The following is a 19395-nucleotide window of genomic DNA, read 5'->3' as shown; positions in this document are numbered from 1 at the left end:
AAATGGCTACATATTGTAATTCATACGTGTGTAAAAAAGCACAGTAAAGGGATAGAACAACGTAAACATAAATGTAAAAAAAAATATTTGTATACTTCTGCAAATATCAGCTTCTTGTTCTCGAGTTCATTCATTACCGGAAGTGGGTGGGTGGGACTCCTGCTTTTTTAGATTTTCCATTAGTTACCACAGCCACAAAGTCATCGTACTTTTTTTAATGAAAACAAAAAATTGCTTTTTGCTCTTGATTTAGGGTTATGGATAAGGTTAGCACTGTGGTTAAGGTTAGGTTTAAAATAACATTTTAAGAAGAGGAATTACAGAAATAGGCGGGATTTATGAATTTGTGGCTAAGGTAACTAGTGACGACCTTTTCACAGTGCTTGATTGGCTGTTTTCGTCCTCTTGTCAAAAGTCAAAACAACGGAGGTGATGATGGCAGATTCTGGAGCAATGTGGAGGGTAATGTACCAAATTCATGTATTGTTTATGATAACGTAAGGTCACCGTATTTCACCAAAGGCCCTAGTCACCAATGTAACTTGTTTGTAGCTAACTAGCGTTACATGACTCGATAATGTGCTCTGCTGTTCGAGGCTAAAGTGTAAATGTTAGCTAGCAAGCTAAAACCACATTGAAAGGGATAGCATGAATTTGAGCAAAGGTTTTCTTCCCTCGCCTGATCCTCCGACTTGAGAGAATGTCGATGCTAGATAACCAATTAGCCATAGATTAGTTAGTATCTAGCAAATTGGCACTTTGATAGGTGTTGTTTAGTGGACGGTCAAGGCCTCACCATTATGTGCTTTTCTTGAACTCGGATTATACTGGAACGCCAGCTAGTCTTTCAGTTATCAAATGGCGATACAGCCAGCCCTAACACAATGAAATGCTGCTGTCACATTCAGGAAATTTAGAACAATGCTCGAGGAATCGATTCATACTGTACATGTACCATCCTATGTACACTGAGCAAAAAGTAAAAAATGCAACAATTTCAAAGATTTTACTGAGTTACAGTTCATATAAGGAAATCAGTCAATTGAAATAAATTCATTAGGCCCGAATCTATGGATTTTACATGACTAGGAATACAGATATGCATCTGTTGGTCACAGATACCATTTAAAAAAAAAAGGTAGAGACGTGTGTAATGGGAATTTTAATGTTTGCTTTTCTTATAACCAATTTCTGTGTTCTTGCAAGTGGCTGACTACAAATCACACCTATCAATAGCTGCAATTTGGCAGTACACCCAGATGTTATGAGAACGAACAAAACATATCTCAGTTTCAAGGTCTCAGTTTAGAGAGGTGTTGGTCTGTCACATGTTATGAAACCGTATTGTTAGGTCACATGAAACAAAACGGTAATGATTCATGAACTATGCTAAATCATGCAATTATTACTTGTCTGTGTATAGCTGTATATAAGAAAACTGCTGGGTCTACCCAAGGAGAGCTCCTGATTGACATGTGTATTGAGTTGGTTGGAACCTCTCCAGCGTGCTGACAATAAACGATGATTCATTTAATATTGACTTCAAGTGTACCTTACCCGTGTAAGAATTGTTCCACAAAACGTGGAACAGAAAACCAGACAGTATCTGATGTGACCACCATTTGCCTCATGGAGCGCGACACATTGGAAGTTACGAATGTAACTATGGTTCTACGAAGACCGTCAGTACGGTTCAAAGTATGGATTATATCCCTCACGCTCTGTGCAGGTCGAGTAATAATAACAAAGTCGTGACGTGTGGGAGGACGTGCCCCCCGCGGTTCATATAAAACTGTACGTTAGACCACGCACCGTCTCATGGCATGGCCGATTTAATTGGGGCCGATTTTCAAGGTTTTCAAGTTTTCATAACAATCGGTAATCGGCATTTTTGGACGCCGATTAGATTGCAATCCACGAGGAGACTGCGTGGCAGGCTGACAACCTGTTACGCGAGTGCAGCAAGGAGCCAAGTTAAGTTGCTAGCTAGCATTAAACTTATCTTATAAAAGACAATCAATCTTAACATAATCACTAGTTAACTACACGTGGTTGATATTACTAGTTTAACTAGCTTGTCCTGCGTTGCATATAATCAATGCGGTGCCTATTAATTTATCATCGAATCACAGCCTACTTCGCCAAACGGGTGATGATTTAACAAAAGCGCATTTGCGAAAAAAGCTAAATCGCTGCACAAATGTACCTAACCATAAACATCAATGCCTTTCTGAAAATCAATACACAAGTATATTTTTTGGAACCTGCATATTTAGTTAAAATAAATTAATGTTAGCAGGCAATATTAACTAGGGAAATTGTGTCACTTCTCTTGCGTTCAGTGCAAGCAGAGTCAGGGTATATGCAGCAGTTTGGGCCACCTGTCTCGTTGCAAACTGTGTGAAGACCATTTCTTCCTAACAAAGACTGTAATTAATTTGCCTGAATTTTACATAATTATGACATAACAGTGAAGGTTGTGCAATGTAACAGCAATATTTAGACTTAGGGTTGCCACCCGTTCGATAAAATACCGAACGGTTCCTTTATTTCACTGAAAGAATAAACGTTTTGTTTTCGAAATGATAGTTTACGGATTTGACCATATTAATGACTTAATGCTCAAATGGTATAGAGAGAAATAGTCCTATAATTCCTATAATAACTACAACCTAAAACTTATTAACTGGGAATATTGAAGACTCATGTTAAAAAGAACCACCAGCTTTCATATGTTCTCATGTTCTGAGCAAGGAACTTAAACGTTAGCTTTCTTACATGGCACATATTGCACTTCTACTTTCTTCTCCAACACTGTGTTTTTGCATTATTTAAACCAAATTGAACATGTTTCATTATTTATTTGAGACTACATTTTTTTATTTATGTATTATATTAAGTTAAAATAAAGTTTGTGGATGTGCGAAGTTTCTGGATATTGGTGGGAACTGGAACATGTGGTCGTACACGTTGATCCAGAGTATCCCAAACATGCTCAATGGGTGACGTGTCAGGTGAGTATGCAGGCCATGGAAGAACTGGGACATTTTCAGCTTCCAGGAATTGTGTACATGGGGCCATGCAGTATGCTGAAACATGAGGTGATGGTGGTGGATGAATGGCACGACAGTGGGCCTCAGGATCTTGTCACGGTATCTCTGTGCATTCAAATTACCATCGATAAAATATAATTGTGTTTGTTGTCTGTAGCTTATGTCTGCCAATACCATAACCCCACCACCACGGGGCACTCTGTTCACAACGTTGACATCCGCAAACCGTTCGAACAAACGACGCCATACACGTGGTCTGTGGTTGTGAGGCCGGTTGGACATACTGCCAAATTCTCTAAAACCACATTGGAGGTGGCTTATGGTAGAGAAATGAACAATAAATGCTCTGGCAACAGCTCTGGTGGATATTCCTGCAGTCAGCATGCCAATTGCATGCTCCCTCAACTTGAGACATCTGTGGAATTGTGTTGTGACAAAACTGCACATTTTAAAGTGTCCTTTTATTGTCCCCAGCACAAGGTGCACCTGTTTAATGATCATGCTGTTTAATCAGCTTCTTGATATGCCACACCTGTCAGGTGGATGGATGATCTTGGCAAAGGAGAAATGCTCAACAGGAATGTAAACAAATTTGAGCGAAATAAGCTTTTTGTGCGTATGGAACATTTTGGGGATCTTACAACACATGTTGTTTATATTTTTGTTCAGTGTAAATATGGCAGATGTATTAACCTCAATCACGTCATATGCTTACGTCTATTTACCGTAATATGTGACCGCCATAGCCGCCCCGGACCTGTGATGACTACTGGAGTGAATTCAGACACTGCAAAAGCCTGTGGAACCGTTTCCATAACTACTATGCCCATGGCACATCCCCCTCCTGCGGGCAGTGGAAAGAAGACTACTACTCATGTAGAGAGTGGGAGAAGAACCCAGGCCCAGAGACCAAGGTACAGTTTAGCACTCAATCATCACTTCTGCTGCGAGGGGAAATGGCCTAATCAACATTGGAACAGCAATACTGTATTTACAGGGAAACTGCCATCAAGGTCCTACAGTTTGCTTCTGTACAGGATACTACATTTGTAATATGTCTCAATTGTGAGAGATCAACCAACCAACTCGGGTGTGTTCTCTCTCTTATCCTGTCCCTACTGCAGGAGTCTTTACAGCAGAGTGAGAGGAACCGGGAGGCGGAGCAGAGGAAGTTCACCCCTGTGTGGGACCTGAGACGAGATCCGCCCAGAGACTGGCACATGCCCCTGCACCAGGGAAAGTCCCCAGATTCCCAGTCCTAACCTTCCCCTGGGTCAATACTGCCATAGCCCTAAACATGGGCAAACGAAGGTCAATGTGGCATCTGAGATCTGTTTCACTACATAAACTTAACCAATTCTTCTAGATTTAACTGTAGAGATTGCGGCTAGGGAGCCATGGTCCTGGGGTTATTCAGAGCAATCCATTGACATTACAGCTAGAATTTTAAAGTTCAAGTCATAATTGTTCATGGCAGAATGTATGTTCTACACAATGTATTTTATATTTGTTCATGAACTTTGCTGAATATGCCCCTTGCAGAGGGTGTGAAGGCTTTTGTCCCAGCTAATATGCTCTTAACCACCTGACTCTTATAGGTTCAGTTGAAACCATGTTTAGAAAGGTGTTTTAGTGCTAGGCTTAGTTGGGGAAAAGCCTGCTCTCCTGGAACAAAACCACTCTGGCGTAGATTTTTTCCCCAGAGGTGTCCAATTCTCTTCACTGGTATTAGGGCGGTGTTCTCTACTGCTAGAAAGTTCTACTCTAATCAAAAACACAATTATTGATAGTGACAGAGTGCTGTGCATTCTTTCCATACATTATACAAATGAAAATGTGTGTATACTGGGAAATAATATTTTTGGGAACAGCTAAAAGATACTGGATTGGGAAACGGGTAAGCGCACCATCCAGTATTCTGGCTTCCACCAGTGGTCTGACTGTTTTTGTCTAGTCATTGTGTGGAAAGAGACTAAACTCTACCTACTGCAATTGAGGCCAGTCTTTCTGTAACACCGTTACACAGGATCTTTGCCTTTATTATTTCACATGATACCTTATCTACAGTGTTGCATTCATAAAAATGCATTTCAAATAAAACAAATGAATCCTTTATTTCAACCCCCTGGTATGTTTTACTTACAGACTATTTAAACCTATGAGATCTATGAATGTAACATTACAGCACGCACACACTACAGAATGTGAATCACTTCATGAGTGTGAATTGAAACTTGTGTATCCATGCTAGGGCAGTTGTCAATACGATGAATAGGTCATGGTCAGTAAGCGGTTAAATTACCCTTACTTTGAATGAGACACACCCGCTATTGGTGCCCGGGCCCTTGTTCTGAGCAAGCTTTAATCTTCTTTCATGAACATCCTCGTCAAATATTTAGTCTGTCCGTTCAAATCATGTAAAAACATGGATGTAACTACCATGTCAACACGTATTACGCCCACAATGTTAATATCCCCCACCCTCTCACTGAGTGTAAACTTTGGTGATGTTGTATTAACCCTCAGGTGCCTCATACTGGGCCTCGTGAAGCTGGATCCCTGGTGGTTGAAAGGGAAGAGCAGGGGGTTTGGCCTCAGTGATGCCTTGTAGAGCTCCTCTCACTCCAGCCTCAGCTTCTCCAGAGCATCCCTCTTGGCCTCCACAGCCAGGCTTACTGCCTCCATCTCAACCCGGTGCTGGGTCTGCTCATTGAGGGGCAGGGTGGAAAGAAATTAAAATGTGGCACAGGAACTGGGTATAACAAAATGTCTGCAAAGAAGGTACTGTAAATTGTCTGCTCAGTTTTTTTGCTTCTAAATAAGGATCTTTAACAGGGCTGTGGTGATAAAGCTTCGACAAACATTGGCTTACAAGATCACAAACCTGTTTGCAGCTGGACCACTCTTTCAGCAGTAGAGCCCGTCATTCACTCACCTCAAAGGGAAGCCGAGGAACACAGCGCACCCTAAAGGAAATGAACAAATAGAGTAGGGACCTGTTCAGGTCTACATTAGGACAGAGCAATGCATTTGGATTGCACAAATAGTGTGATTATACTAAACTCAGCAAAAAAAGAAACGTCCCTTTTTCAGGACCCTGTCTTTCAAAGATCATTTGTAAAAATCCAAATAACTTCACAGATCTTCATTGTAAAGGGTTTAACACTGTTTCCCATGCTTGTTCAATTAACCATAAACAATTAATGAACATGCACCTGTGGAACGGTCGTTATTAAGACACTAACAGCAGACGGTAGGCAATCAAGGTCACAGTTATGAAAACTTTGGACACTAAAGAGGCCTTTCTACTGACTCTGAAAAACACCAAAAGAAAGATGCCCAGGGTCCCTGCTCATCTATGTGAATGTACCTTAGGCATGCTTCAAGGAGGCATGAGGACTGCAGATGTGGCCAGGGCAAAAAATTGCAATGTCTGTAGTGTGAGACATCTGAGACAGTGCTACAGGGAGACAGGACGGACAGCTGATCGTCCTCGCAGTGGCAGACCACATGTAACAACACCTGCACAGGATCGATACATCCGAACAGCACACCTGCGAGACAGATTCAGGATGGCAACAACAACTGCCCGAGTTACACCAGGAACGCACAATCCCTCCATCAGTGCTCAGACTGTCTGCAATAGGCTGAGAGTGGCTGGACTGATAGCTTGTAGGCCTGTTGTAAGGCAGGTCCTCACCAGACATCACCAGCAACAATGTCGCCTATGGGCACAAACCCACCATCGCTGGACCAGACAGGACTGGCAAAAAGTGCTCTTCAATGACAAGTCGCGGTTTTGTCTCATCGGGTGATGGTCGGATTCACATTTATCGTCAAAGGAATGAGCGTTACACCGAGGCCTGTACTCTGGAACGGGATTGAGGTGGAGGGTCCGTCATGGTCTGGGGCGGTGTGTCAGCATCATCGGACTGAGCTTGTTGTCATTGCAGGCAATCTCAACTCTGTGTGTTACAGGGAAGACTTCCTCCTCCCTCATGTGGTACCCTTCCTGCAGGCTCATCCTGACATGACCCTCCAGCATGACAATGCCACCAGCCATTCTGCTCATTCTGTGTGTGATTTCCTGCAAAACAGGAATGTCAGTGTTCTGCCATGGCCAGCGAAGAGCCCGGATCTCAATCCCATTGAGCATGTCTGGGACCTGTTGGATTGGAGAGTGAGGGCTAGGGCCATTCCCCAGGAATGTCCGGAAACTTGCAGGTGCCTTGGTGGAAGAGTGGGGTAACATCTCACAGCAAGAACTGGCAAATCTGGTGCAGTCCATGAGAGGAGATGCACTGCAGTACTTAATGCAGCTGGTGGCCACACCAGATACTGACTGTTACTTTTGATTTGAACCCCCCCTTTGTTCAGGGACACATTATTCCATTTCTGTTAGTCACATGTCTGTGGAACTTGTTCAGTTTATGTCTCAGTTGTTGAATCTTGTTATGTTCATACAAATATTTACACATGTTAAGTTTGCTGAAAATAAACAGTTGACAGTGAAAGGACTTTTCTTTTTTTGCTGAGTTTATAAGTATGAGTCACTCAACAGAACAATTGGTTAAGCTCAGCATCACATATTGACAAAGTGTACTCAAATACTGAATTCAATCCATTAGCTGATTTAGTGCAGATGTATGATGTCAGTCTTTCTATGACTATTGCTAGACATCACTATGGTAAGCAGAGTTCAAACTAAGCCACTATTGACTTGGAGGTGAAGCAACAGTGAATATTCTACATTTATGGATGTGCCCAATAGTAGGGTGTGCCCACCATAGTATCTCTGATGGTGGTGCCCAGATTTTTGTGCCCTGATGGAAATATCAACCACTCCATTAATTCAAGCTCAAGATGTGTGAGCCAAACCTGGCCTCAACCCCTGCCAAATGCATGGATATGAAGTAATCTATGGGAATGAGCTCAGGAGGAACCATCTGCTCTTTACAAGAGTCCACTTTCTTCTTCTTTGGCTCTGCCCTGTAAGGGCACACATAGGCAGAATGAGTGAGAGTTGAGCCTGTAGCAAACAGAGTAGACGACTGAAACTAAAGTGGACCAGAGAACAAACCCTTTGTAGACAACAAGGACCTTGTCTGACTTGACCATTCACTCCAATCAAAGAGCTGTTCAGAACATAGTAAGTCAGAGGAAGGGGAGTACTAGTTAGCTAAATCTAGCCACTGTAACAGCACTGCAGTGAATAGATAACTTAGCTAGATAACTGGCTCAGGTTTTAGCATACAACTGGACGACAACTATGAGAAAATTAAATACAAAATGTAGCTACATGTAGAATAATACATGTTCAACTGCTGTAACAACGTTCGCTTGCCTATACTAAACAACATTGCTAACTATGCACACAGTGCATGTTACAACTCACCTTGGCACTGCAGTCTGTCGGGACAATACCCTACTCAGGGTACGCGATACAGCCAGATACATGATTGCTATACTATACGACTCGTGTTTAAACACGTCAAATAACAGTTATTACCGTGTATCAACAAATGTTATCATTGCCGCCCCCTTGCTTGAAAATAGAGAGAATGACGTACATTCATCTCGAGTTTCATATGGACACTTTCGATCCTATTGTTGTAATATTGATCTGGTTACGTCAGAGATATAAAATTGGTAACATTAGAATAGACAAAGCTACATCACCGAATAAATATTCTATCAGTAACCATTTAAAAATGTCCTTCCAGTACCATCTGAACATGAAACGTTCGTTGTATCGAATGTTGTTGTCTCAATGATTAGTTATACATTATTTAGGTAAAAGGTCAAGATTTGCCAGGGTTTGGCAGAAAGTGCCCTTAAATTCACACAGATTCACTGACCTTCGTGGACGTGAGGAGGAATCAATATTATGTCACTTATCAGAAGTAAGTTATATTTTGATATTTAGCATAAACCACGCACTCACCACGAAATGCATGCTTTTCTATGAACATGCTTTGCTTGCTCTGCAAAATCAAAGCAGCTATGCATACTGCATTGCACACGTTTAAGGTCTGTAAAATAATATCCAGGTGACTCCTGAAAATCGGTAAAGTTCTAGCGTTCATCGATGATCAAAACAATCAACTTTGAGCTTATTAATTTGTTCCTGTTTTTGGAGCTGTCACTATTCAATGAACGAATGACCGCTGTCATTCTGTCTCTACATGTTATCAAAGCTATTTAAGTGTTGTCTTGCCACATAGTTTAACAACTGTCAGTTATGCCTCTCTATTGTTACATTTCTATCGGCTAGGTGAGTTGGAGATGAATGTAGGGTAAAGGTGACAGTGACATTTCTTAGTTACATGATAATTACAATGGCACTGCAGTGGAGATTTATGATAGGACTCTCAAGCAGTGAATCTAGGCAAGGCAGCACTTTTCAAGTCAAATATTTGTATTGCTTTAGATATTCACATAGATATTGTCATCAACAACTCTAAAGCTGCAGTAAAGCTGGATTAGTCACCTCACACCCAAACCCTGTTCTTTCTCTCCATCCAGGTGTGTTTATTGTGTCTGCTAAGCGGACCCCGTTTGGCACCTACGGTGGGGTTCTGAAAGACCACAGTGCAACAGACCTAGCAGAGCATGCCTCCAAGGCAGCACTCGCCGCTGGGGGAGTGGCACCCGAGCTTGTCAACAGTGTCATCTTTGGAAACGTCATGCAGGTGTGCTTAAAACTCCAAAAAGCAAGCAGAGGCAAGGATAAACTCAAGGAAGGAAACGTTTGACCTGACTATACCTCTCTCTCCCAATCTCCTTCCCTTCAGAGCTCCGCAGATGCTCCATACATCGCCCGTCACGTAGGCCTGAGGTGTGGGGTGCCCATCCCAGTGCCTGCTCTCACCGTAAACCGCCTGTGTGGGTCTGGCTTTCAGTCCATCATCAATGGAGCTCAGGTATAGTAGACATATAAACACTGAGACTCTACATAGTCTACACAAGGGGTGTCAAACTCATTTTGCTACAGATCAAATCAAATTTATTTTTATATAGCCCTTCGTACATCAGCTGATATCTCAAAGTGCTGTACAGAAACCCAGCCTAAAACCCCAAACAGCAAGCAAAGCATGTGAAAGAAGCACAGTGCTGCATTAGGTCTTCAACAAGGTCCGGAGGGCTGCACTGAAAAAGGGTTTTATTTTCTTGCTGTCAAAATGTGCTAAACATAGTCCTCTATTGCTTTGGGAGTTTTCTATGCTCCCTGAGCTGGAGAGCCAAGAAACTTTGAATGTAGTTCCATTGACTGTGCACAGTGATAGTTAGTGATCTGGACAGTCAATAAACGGTAAGAATATAGGTCCATTATCATTTCTACAAAGTTTTGAGTTGTTTTTGTCATTTTAAAGTATATTGAGGTCACCCCACCCCCATGTGTTTTTTTAATTTTATTTTTACTCAAACCACCATTTCATTGTTTGTAGATCAATTGTAGGTGCATTGTTTCTGCCGATGGCATAGGAACATTAGCAGCCTTGTACCATTTGTCCTCTTTAAGACCCTGTCTGTGTCTCTGTAGGAAATCTGTCTGAAGGACTCCGAGGTGGTATTGTGTGGAGGCTCAGAGAGCATGAGCCAGGCGCCGTATGCTGTCCGCAACGTCCGCTTCGGAACGAAGTTCGGACTCGACCTCAAGGTATTGAATTAATAAATGAGGAGAGATAAAATACCAAATGGGTATAGATTTTGTCACTTTTGACCATAAGGACCCTCTAACAGCTGCTCTGAACCAATGCCAAGGACTAAGCTAACGTGTTCTCTGTTTCCTTTGTCTCAGCTGGAGGACACTCTGTGGGCGGGGCTTACTGACCTGCACATTAAGATCCCCATGGGCATCACAGCAGAGAACCTGGCAGTGAAATACGAGATCAGCAGAGACGACTGTGACAAATACGCACACCAGACACAGCAGAGGTGGAAGGCAGGTCAGAAGTCAACCCTTACCCTAACTAAGCTCACATGTTTACAATCCTTACCTAAGGCATGAAAACTCTGCCTTGATTAATCAGGGATTCCTGATTATCTGTCCTCAGAAATATTATGACAGTGAACTGCATATTACCATGACAATAAACTATTTTTCCAGATTTCCATCTGAATGCTGACCACATCACTGAGTTTGTCTGTGTGCTCTCTAAACCTTAGCCCACGAGGCGGGCCACTACACGGCAGAGATCGCGCCCATCGATGTGAAGGCTAAGAAGGGCAAGGTACCCATGACCCAGGACGAGCACCCTCGCCCCCAGACTACCCTGGAACAGATGTCTAGGCTACCTCCTGTCTTCAAGAAGGAAGGAACGGTCACTGCTGCCAATGCATCAGTGAGTACTAAATAAGGCTGATTCAATTCTGGACCCAAGCTCTTCCACCCAGTTCCTACCATCTTCTGCTAACAGAGTATCACATTCAATCTGACCCCAAGCACACCAGTTTAAAATGGAGTGCAGATCATTTTAGTTTGCTGGGTGTAAATCCTGTGCTAGTTTTGAATGTACTCTTCTTCATGTTCTGTTCCTATTCCACAGGGCGTGTCTGACGGAGCTGCTGCCGTGGTGATAGCCAGTGAGGAAGCTGTGAAAGAGCACAAGCTCACCCCATTGGCAAGAATAGTGGCATATCACGTCTCTGGATGTGACCCAAGCATTATGGGAATCGGTGGGTGACTGACAACAAATGGCTTATGTACTTGATGAAAACATATGACACATCCCAATATATAGGCCTTTCTAGCATGGCCATCAAGTGATTTCTGTTGGTAAGGTTCTGTCATTCTCCCCCATCAGGCCCAGTTCCAGCCATCACTGAAGCCCTGAAAAAAGCAGGTCTCACCCTCCAAGACATGGATCTGGTGGAGGTATACTCGTCTGATTTATGTTCATAAATAGGAACTGATGCAGAAAGTGGCAGATATTTGGTTGCTCTGTTTTGGTATGCTCTGGGTCATGTAGCTTACCTGATAGAATTGACTTCCTCCTTTTGTATCCTCACTTGCTCTGTCTCTCCCTCTCTTTCTCCTGCTCTGTCTTCTCCTGTCCTTCTCTCTATCCCCTCTGCTGTCTCTCAGGTGAATGAGGCGTTTGCTGCTCAGTACCTTGCGGTTTCCAAGGTGTTGGGTCTGGACCCAGAGAAGAGTAATGCTGATGGGGGGGCCATTGCCATCGGTCACCCCCTGGGAGCCTCAGGAGCACGCATCACTGCGCACCTGGTCCACAAGCTCAGGTAACCCCACCACACCAGTAGTCTTCTTACTACTCCGGATCACTTCTTATTACTCTGTAAATATGTAGACAAATATTGTCAAATAAAATCGAACAATTCATTGTTGTCTCATGTGAAGTAACAGGCAAATGTTTTTAACTAGGAAAAAATAAGACACAATTCAATGGCTGAGCAATTCATGTTATGTCACAGAGAAGGGGTTTAATGATTAATTTGTGTTTTTCTTTCTCTCAGGTGGATTGGGGGAAAGTATGCTGTGGGATCAGCCTGCATCGGTGGTGGACAGGGCATCGCCATCATCATAGAGAACACTCACTGAGGAAGAGACCAAACCATGCACAGTCAGAAGATTACTACTGTACCATCCCCACTCAAAAGTGTACTTTCAATACCATCCACACTCGAAATACACCACACCCTACATACCCAATAGAGTACATGCCATATACACACTCGAATGCGACTTCAGATTTTTGTCCAATGTAGAGTTTAAACACCGGATTGCATCGACTTGAAATGTAAGAATATCAACCCCCCAAGATTTTTGTATGTTTGATGCAGACTTGAAACATCCCAAGACTCTACCACCTACACTCGAAGAAATACACAAGATCTCGTCACTCGTCAATTACTCCAGAAAATGATTGCTGTTTACCTAAACACAGAAACAAGGGTGTTTTGTGTATTTAGTAACCCAAATGTCTGTAATAAACTCCCTCCTTGTATACTTCATATTCCTTTTACCTTTTCTAAATGTTTATGTATGGAAACCATACTGTCTGTATCTGCTTAAAGAGGCCTTGTGAATCTGAAGGGCTAAATCTGTTTTTTTGTAAGGGACTGTCTTTGTGTTTGCCTTGATAACAGTGCTAGCTCATTGGACATACTATTTACCTCTCGCTGAAGCATATTAACAATTGAGATGAGAAGTGTGGTTTGAGTTGGGGTGAAGTTGCTTTCTGTGGAAGGAGAGAAGCATCTCTGGCTCTTCCTTACAGACTCTCTCTTGCCTTGTGTTTTAATATGAATTATCACTCCGCAGGGATCACCATTGCCCTAGATATGTACGTGTGCTAACAAGGTTGCATTTAAGATGTGTTAGATTTTTCAAAATAAAAAATGATCAATACATTTGTGTGGGATTGTTGTTCACATTCTTTACAGAATATTATTCACTAGGTCTATTGCAATAATACTCCCATTTTGGGATGTCATAATTCCTGGAGAAGTATTTTTCTCAGGAACCACATCAGTATAGCAATGTAGGTGACCTTGAATGCCACCGTAATCTGGGTCCTGGAAACTGACCCTTTGAGAAAAACTGATATGAGTCTCTACAGATTGGTATGGATACATACAGTATATTTTCAAAGGCAGCTCATTATTTTATCATGAGTGCTAAGAGCTAACATAAAATGTAGATTTGTCTATAAATTACAAATATGACTCAGTCATGAATCATTATTTTATCATACAAATACAGCATTTAAGTGTTTTAATTAAGCAATAAGGCTCAAGGAGGTGTGGTATATGGCCATATACCACGACTAAGGGCTGTTCTTAAGCATGCACGACGCAAAGCGGAGTGCCTGGATACAGCCCTTAGCCGTGGTATATTAGCCATATATCACAAACCCTCGAGGTGCCTTATTGCTATTAGAAACTGGTTACCAACATAAATAGAGCAGTAAAAATAAATGTTTTGTCATACTCGGAATCCCTGAATGCTGATTGGCTGATATCAGACCGTATACCACGGGTATGACAAAACGTGTATTTGTAATGCTCTAATTAAGTTGGTAACCAGTTTATAATAGCAATAAGGCACCTCAGAGGTTTGTGGAATATGCACAATATACCACGGCTAAGGGCTGTATCCAGGCACTCGGGCTTTGCGTCGTACATAAGAACAGCCCTTAGCCGTGGTATATTGGCCATATACCACACCCCCTCCTGCCTTATTGTTTAAATATTTACTGATGACAAATTGTTGTACTTTATTGATTATCTGAACTGCAAGCCCACAAAAAAATTGCGTAATTTTTGCATCCTTACGTCGACGTGACATACAACGTAGATATATACGTAACTTCCCCGGATGTCGGTCTTTTTTTCATAGCAAAGGTAAGAATGGTTTCTCCCCACCCAACTGCATTAATAAAATCGGTGTTCATCTGTGTAAAATGGACTAAGTAACAATTCCCCATTTGCATGGGAATGTTATTTGTATCCTAAACAGTTAATATGTACGACAATTGTTGTGTTTTGTGTGGTGACTTGTGAATAAATTGCTCTATGTTTCGGAAATGTAGGCCCACGGCTACATGCTAGCGCAACGCGTTGTACCTCTTGAGCAGATTTCACGTTTGACCAATATTACGTTTATGTACCCTGGTTTATACGTTAGTGGCTTGTCAGTGGATATGACTTATCTATGTGTAATGGCATATTATAGAGAATTGCCTAAATAGTCCAAAGGTTAGCCAGCTAGGTTGCTAGATGTAGCTACCAGCTATGGTATAACGTTAACGTTGTCATGCGTGCGTGTACACTCCAGGTTTGAGGTGTTTTGGCGAACTTTGGCATATTGACAAGTCTGTCGTGCCTAACTAGGTAACTGACTGTTAAAATGTCAGAGTTTTACCTGCACGCTGGCATGTATTTGTTTATGTTACGTTAGCACGTCGCAGATGTGTTCTATCGAAATGTTCATGGCAAACTAACAACTAAACAATGGCTAAAACGCCACCACCCAGTATGGGGCCTGCTGGTTATATTGTATTGGAATATGACAAACTAATATTTTGGTTACCTGTTATTGAATATCTGGAGCCACAAAAGTGCCTAACTTAGTTTGCTAGCTCTCCTAACCTATGACCTGCAGCCTCTGAGCATCATACCATCAAAGGATCTAGCTAGCCAGCATGATCAGTTCATGATTCACCAGTATGTATCCAGTAATTCTATAAATATTGTTCTATAGTATTGTATCCATGTGTTTAACCCATTCGGGTCCCCTGGTCTGTCCGCAGATGGCAGAGGGAGACAAGAAGAAGGTGGCCAAGAAGGCTCATTGCAGCCGGAACCCTGTCCTGGCCAGGGGCATCGGTCGCTACTCCCGCTCTGCCATGTACGCCCGCAGGGCCATGTACAAGAGGAAGACCAAGACCACTGAGACCAAGGTGAGAGAAGGGAGGCACGCAGTCTGGGGAAAGCTGTCCCCTTGGTTCTCTACATTGGACCTGTTAGACTTCAAGTTTGTATGTGTAGTGTACTGAAGTGTCTTGCTTGTTTCAGATTGAGAAGAAGATGAAGGTCAAGACTCCATCCACAATCACCAAGACTGTTGGCGGAGACAAGAATGGAGGCACTCGTGTTGTCAAGATGCGCAAGATGGTGAGTCATTGGCTCAAACAGTTTCCTTAATTGTAGTTGGTGTCATGTTGCTCTTGGATCGATGCAATTGTCAGTGAGTTTTGCAGCTCACAATCATTCAGCAGAATAACTTTTCACCATTTCAATATACTGCAGTAAGGTCTGATTGCGAGACATGGCTGGTGGTGTTAAATGGTTCTACACCTGTGAAGTAGTTTGATCCCCTGACTCTGTGCCCCCCAGCCCCGTTACTACCCCACAGAGGATGTGCCCCGTAAGCTGAAGAACCATGGTAAGAAGCCTTTCAGCCAGCACAAGAGGAACCTGCGTGCCACCATCACCCCAGGAACCGTGCTTGTACTACTCACTGGGCGCCACCGTGGAAAGGTGAGATCAAACAGACTCGTGTGTGTGTGTGTGCACAGACGCACCCACCACCTCTGAAACAGACTCATGCACCACCCCCGGAAGAGTCCTTGTCCTGCTCACTGGACACCAGTGCAGGAAGGTGAACACTCGCATGGCTACACATGACACTGCCATCACTCATAAATATACATTGCTTTCGCATGCTCAAGCTACTCACAGTAGCATTATTTAGCGACCTATTATATTGCTGAGATGGCGTGCTATGCACACTATTCTAAACACCCGTGTTGCACTGCTACCCTCCTTAGAACTGTCCTTTGCTCTACATGCGATAAGCTGCACAATACTCCCACACTACCAAATCAGTTTCCTTTTTTCCCACACTAAAAAACACACGTTCAAGCCTCACACAGGCATATTACGGTAGTGCCCACACACAGGACTGCGCCCACACACTGAATGCACGTAGCAGGGCCTGCTGCTATGGTTTCAGCTTTAAGTGCTGCTCAATTGGCAGAGGACACTCACAGCGTTGTATTGGAAGCACATAAATGTGTGAAGTGGAGAATATCGAGTTGATAAACAATATCTGAACAGATTTGTTAGATTTATGTATGCGTTTCCCAATACATTTTAAATAGTCAGTGGTCTAGTACAATTTTATTATACTAGTGTTATGGATATTTCTCTTACTGTAACAAGTAGATCAGCTCTACATTCTAATGGAAGGCCGGCTTGTTTGGTTTTGGCTATGGCACTATTACCATTGGTTTTTCGAAGTCTTCATAGTTTTTCAGAACCAGGATTGGTTATCACTTCAGTAGCATGTATGTGTGGTAGATGTTGCCCTGTGCAATGCAGTAACTGACTCTTCTCTCCCCTCAGCGTGTTGTGTTCCTGAAGCAGCTCTCCAGTGGTCTCCTGCTTGTAACTGGTAAGAACAACCAGTGCTTTGAAACATTCCTATTAATCAGTGAATTGGCCGAACAAGTGTTGCATAGAGTAGTTCTGGTCGGAATGTCCAGTGAGATTTTATAGCTCACAATCACGTCTGTGCAGCTGCAGTACCCCATCAGGTAGCCTTATCTTGATGTGATGTTTGGAAAAGTATGCTGTTCTTGCATTTTCAGTTGTAACTCAATCACCCTCTTGCTTTCTCCATCCTCTAGGTCCCCTGGCCCTGAACCGTGTTCCCCTGCGCCGGGCACACCAGAAGTTTGTCATTGCCACAGCAACCAAGGTCGACATCTCTGGCATGAAGATCCCCAAGACTCTGTCAGATGCCTACTTCAAGAAGAAGAGGCTGAGGAGACCCCGCCACCAGGAAGGAGAGATCTTTGACACAGAGAAAGAGGTCAACTTCACACTACTAGATATATCAAATCAAATGTATTTATATAGCCCTTCTTACATCAGCCGATATAAGTGCTGTACAGAAACCCAGCCTAAAACCCCAAACAGCAAGCAATGCAGGTGTATAAGCACGGTGGCTAGGAAAAACTCCCTAGGAAGAAACCTAGAGAGGAACCAGGTTATGAGGGGTGGCCAGTCCTCTTCTGGCTGTGCCGGGTGGAGATTATAACAGAACATGGCCAAGATGTTCAAATGTTCATAAATGACCAGCATGGTCAAATAATAGTAATCACAGTGAAAAGGTCAGGGTTCCATAGCCGCAGGCAGAACAGTTGAAACTGGAGCAGCAGCACGGCCAGGTGGACTGGGGACAACAAGGAGTCATCATGCCAGGTAGTACTGGGGCATGGTCTTAGGGCTCAGGTCCTCCGAGAGAGAGCATACTTAAATTCACACAGGACACCGGATAAGACCGGAGAAGTACTCCAGATATAAGACTGACCCTAGCCCCCCGACACATAAACTACTGTATATACACACTTCCAAACCCTCCTGGGATTTAGACTAGTGGGGGGGAGGAGTAATGGTTACTGTTGAGTGCTGTTATTGGACAAGTAACATAAAAATCATGGTGCATTAATCCTACATTCCTTAGAATGTTATTTGGAGAATGCAGTCATTAACCACATTTCCATCCACTAGTAAAGTCATACCGTATATTTAAAAAAGGAATCATACAAAATCAGGACCGCTGTGATAGGAAACAGGAAGTGTCGGCACAATTTTATAAATGCCAACGTTTGTTCGATAAATGCCGAGGATCCTATTCTGGTGACATGATCGATGCTTGACAGCCGTCTGACAAATCTATTCTCGCTCTTATCCATAATAATCTCGTGTTGTAGACTAACCTACCTGTATCTGTCTGCAAGCTGTTGGCTAGAGCGCACGTGCCAAGACCGGAGTAGGCACATTTGCTATTTAACGCAAGCAATTGTTTGGTAGAGTTGAAAATGCGATGGAAGAACATTGAACATTACATTTTTATTCGATACAGGAAAACTGAAGTGGAAAAGTACATTTTGTGTACACTGTCATCACGCACTGATTTTTATCCTCCGCAATTCAGTTTGGTGGAAAGACCACTAGTGGGAAAATGTGCATAATTTATGTAGATTTTTGAATATTCCCATTAATCTGTCCCAATTGGTTGGAAATCTAGCTAATGTTTATCCTCACTGCTCAAATCTTTCAATTGGGAGTGGGTCTTTTGCTTAATATATGGTGAATAACGGTTCTTCCCTCTTTGGTTGTGGCTAGAAAATGCTTGTGACATCCCAGTTAAAAGCATATCTGAAACTCTTACCTCTCCCCCTTCTACAGAAGTACCAGTTGACAGTGCAGAGGAAGGAGGACCAGAAGGCTGTGGACTCTCAGCTTCTACCCCTCATTAAGAAGGTTCCCCAGCTGAAGGGCTACCTGCGATCCTCTTTCTGCCTCTCCAATGGGGTCTACCCTCACAAACTGGTTTTCTAAATGTGTTGTAATAAAGAGTACCACCACAGTCCTATCTCACCTTGTGATTGTGTGTAAATGGGCTGATTTGAGTTTCAAATACACAAAGCATTTGGGGACATCATTGTAGATTAGTAGCTCCCCTGTAACTCAAACTCTTAATGGGGTTTTATTGCAGGCTGGGCTGTCAAAGGCATTCAGGACACATCAGGTGTTTGGTTGCTGCTATTGTATCAACAAATCAGTTTCCTATTGGCTCACATCCACCCCTACACTTACAGAATGAGTGTCTTCACTGACATTTAAGCTTTAAGCCATTCGGCTTGTATTTACGATGGAACAGTTTGGTAGGTTGTGCTAGATGAGTCATACGGTGTTAAGGACAGTTGCATGAAAATGCTCAGCATGCAGCTGCTTTGACCATCTGTAGAAAGGGTGGCAATTTTTAGCATCGGCCAGAATTACGATCCCTGGACCAGGTGTTTTT

General features: G+C 42.9%; 3 protein-coding genes and 1 long non-coding RNA gene across 7 annotated transcripts; 3 read left to right on the top strand and 1 right to left on the bottom strand.

The window, feature by feature from the left end:
* Positions 1 to 194: 194 nt before the first annotated feature.
* cssa24h22orf39 (chromosome ssa24 C22orf39 homolog) lies at positions 195 to 5174 on the top strand. The gene is made up of 3 exons (XM_014170809.2): positions 195 to 462; positions 3800 to 3967; positions 4178 to 5174. Exons 1-3 carry the CDS (start codon positions 433 to 435, stop codon positions 4313 to 4315), a joined length of 336 nt encoding a protein of 111 aa, XP_014026284.1. The 5' UTR covers positions 195 to 432; the 3' UTR covers positions 4316 to 5174.
* Positions 5064 to 8823, bottom strand: LOC106585054 (uncharacterized). 3 transcript variants are annotated; one of them, XR_001323898.2, is made up of 4 exons: positions 8449 to 8823; positions 7839 to 8042; positions 5938 to 6019; positions 5064 to 5756 (listed from the first exon to the last, which is right to left on the bottom strand). It is a non-coding gene; the product is annotated as an uncharacterized lncRNA (long non-coding RNA). The 3 variants fall into 3 exon arrangements; XR_001323896.2 differs by having other exon boundaries at positions 7839 to 8823; XR_001323897.2 differs by lacking the exon at positions 7839 to 8042.
* An 8-nt stretch (positions 8824 to 8831) lies between these two features.
* On the top strand, positions 8832 to 13427 carry LOC106585052 (3-ketoacyl-CoA thiolase, mitochondrial). Its single transcript, XM_014170808.2, has 10 exons — positions 8832 to 8956; positions 9579 to 9745; positions 9848 to 9976; positions 10597 to 10713; positions 10855 to 11002; positions 11223 to 11398; positions 11603 to 11732; positions 11861 to 11931; positions 12142 to 12296; positions 12531 to 13427. Exons 1-10 carry the CDS (start codon positions 8941 to 8943, stop codon positions 12613 to 12615), a joined length of 1194 nt encoding a protein of 397 aa, XP_014026283.1. The 5' UTR covers positions 8832 to 8940; the 3' UTR covers positions 12616 to 13427.
* Positions 13428 to 14376: 949 nt separating this feature from the next.
* On the top strand, positions 14377 to 18957 carry rpl6 (ribosomal protein L6). 2 transcript variants are annotated; one of them, XM_014170591.2, is made up of 7 exons: positions 14377 to 14420; positions 15329 to 15478; positions 15594 to 15692; positions 15915 to 16058; positions 16926 to 16974; positions 17210 to 17394; positions 18777 to 18957. In XM_014170591.2, exons 2-7 carry the CDS (start codon positions 15329 to 15331, stop codon positions 18927 to 18929), a joined length of 780 nt encoding a protein of 259 aa, XP_014026066.1. In that variant the 5' UTR covers positions 14377 to 14420; the 3' UTR covers positions 18930 to 18957. The 2 variants fall into 2 exon arrangements, with proteins under 2 accessions (XP_014026066.1, NP_001135169.1); NM_001141697.1 differs by lacking the exon at positions 14377 to 14420 and having other exon boundaries at positions 15328 to 15478.
* Positions 18958 to 19395: the final 438 nt, after the last annotated feature.

Source organism: Salmo salar, chromosome ssa24, assembly GCF_905237065.1.
Source record: "Salmo salar chromosome ssa24, Ssal_v3.1, whole genome shotgun sequence".
Lineage (NCBI taxonomy): Eukaryota > Metazoa > Chordata > Actinopteri > Salmoniformes > Salmonidae > Salmo > Salmo salar.
This window is presented reverse-complemented; position numbering and strand designations above follow the sequence as displayed.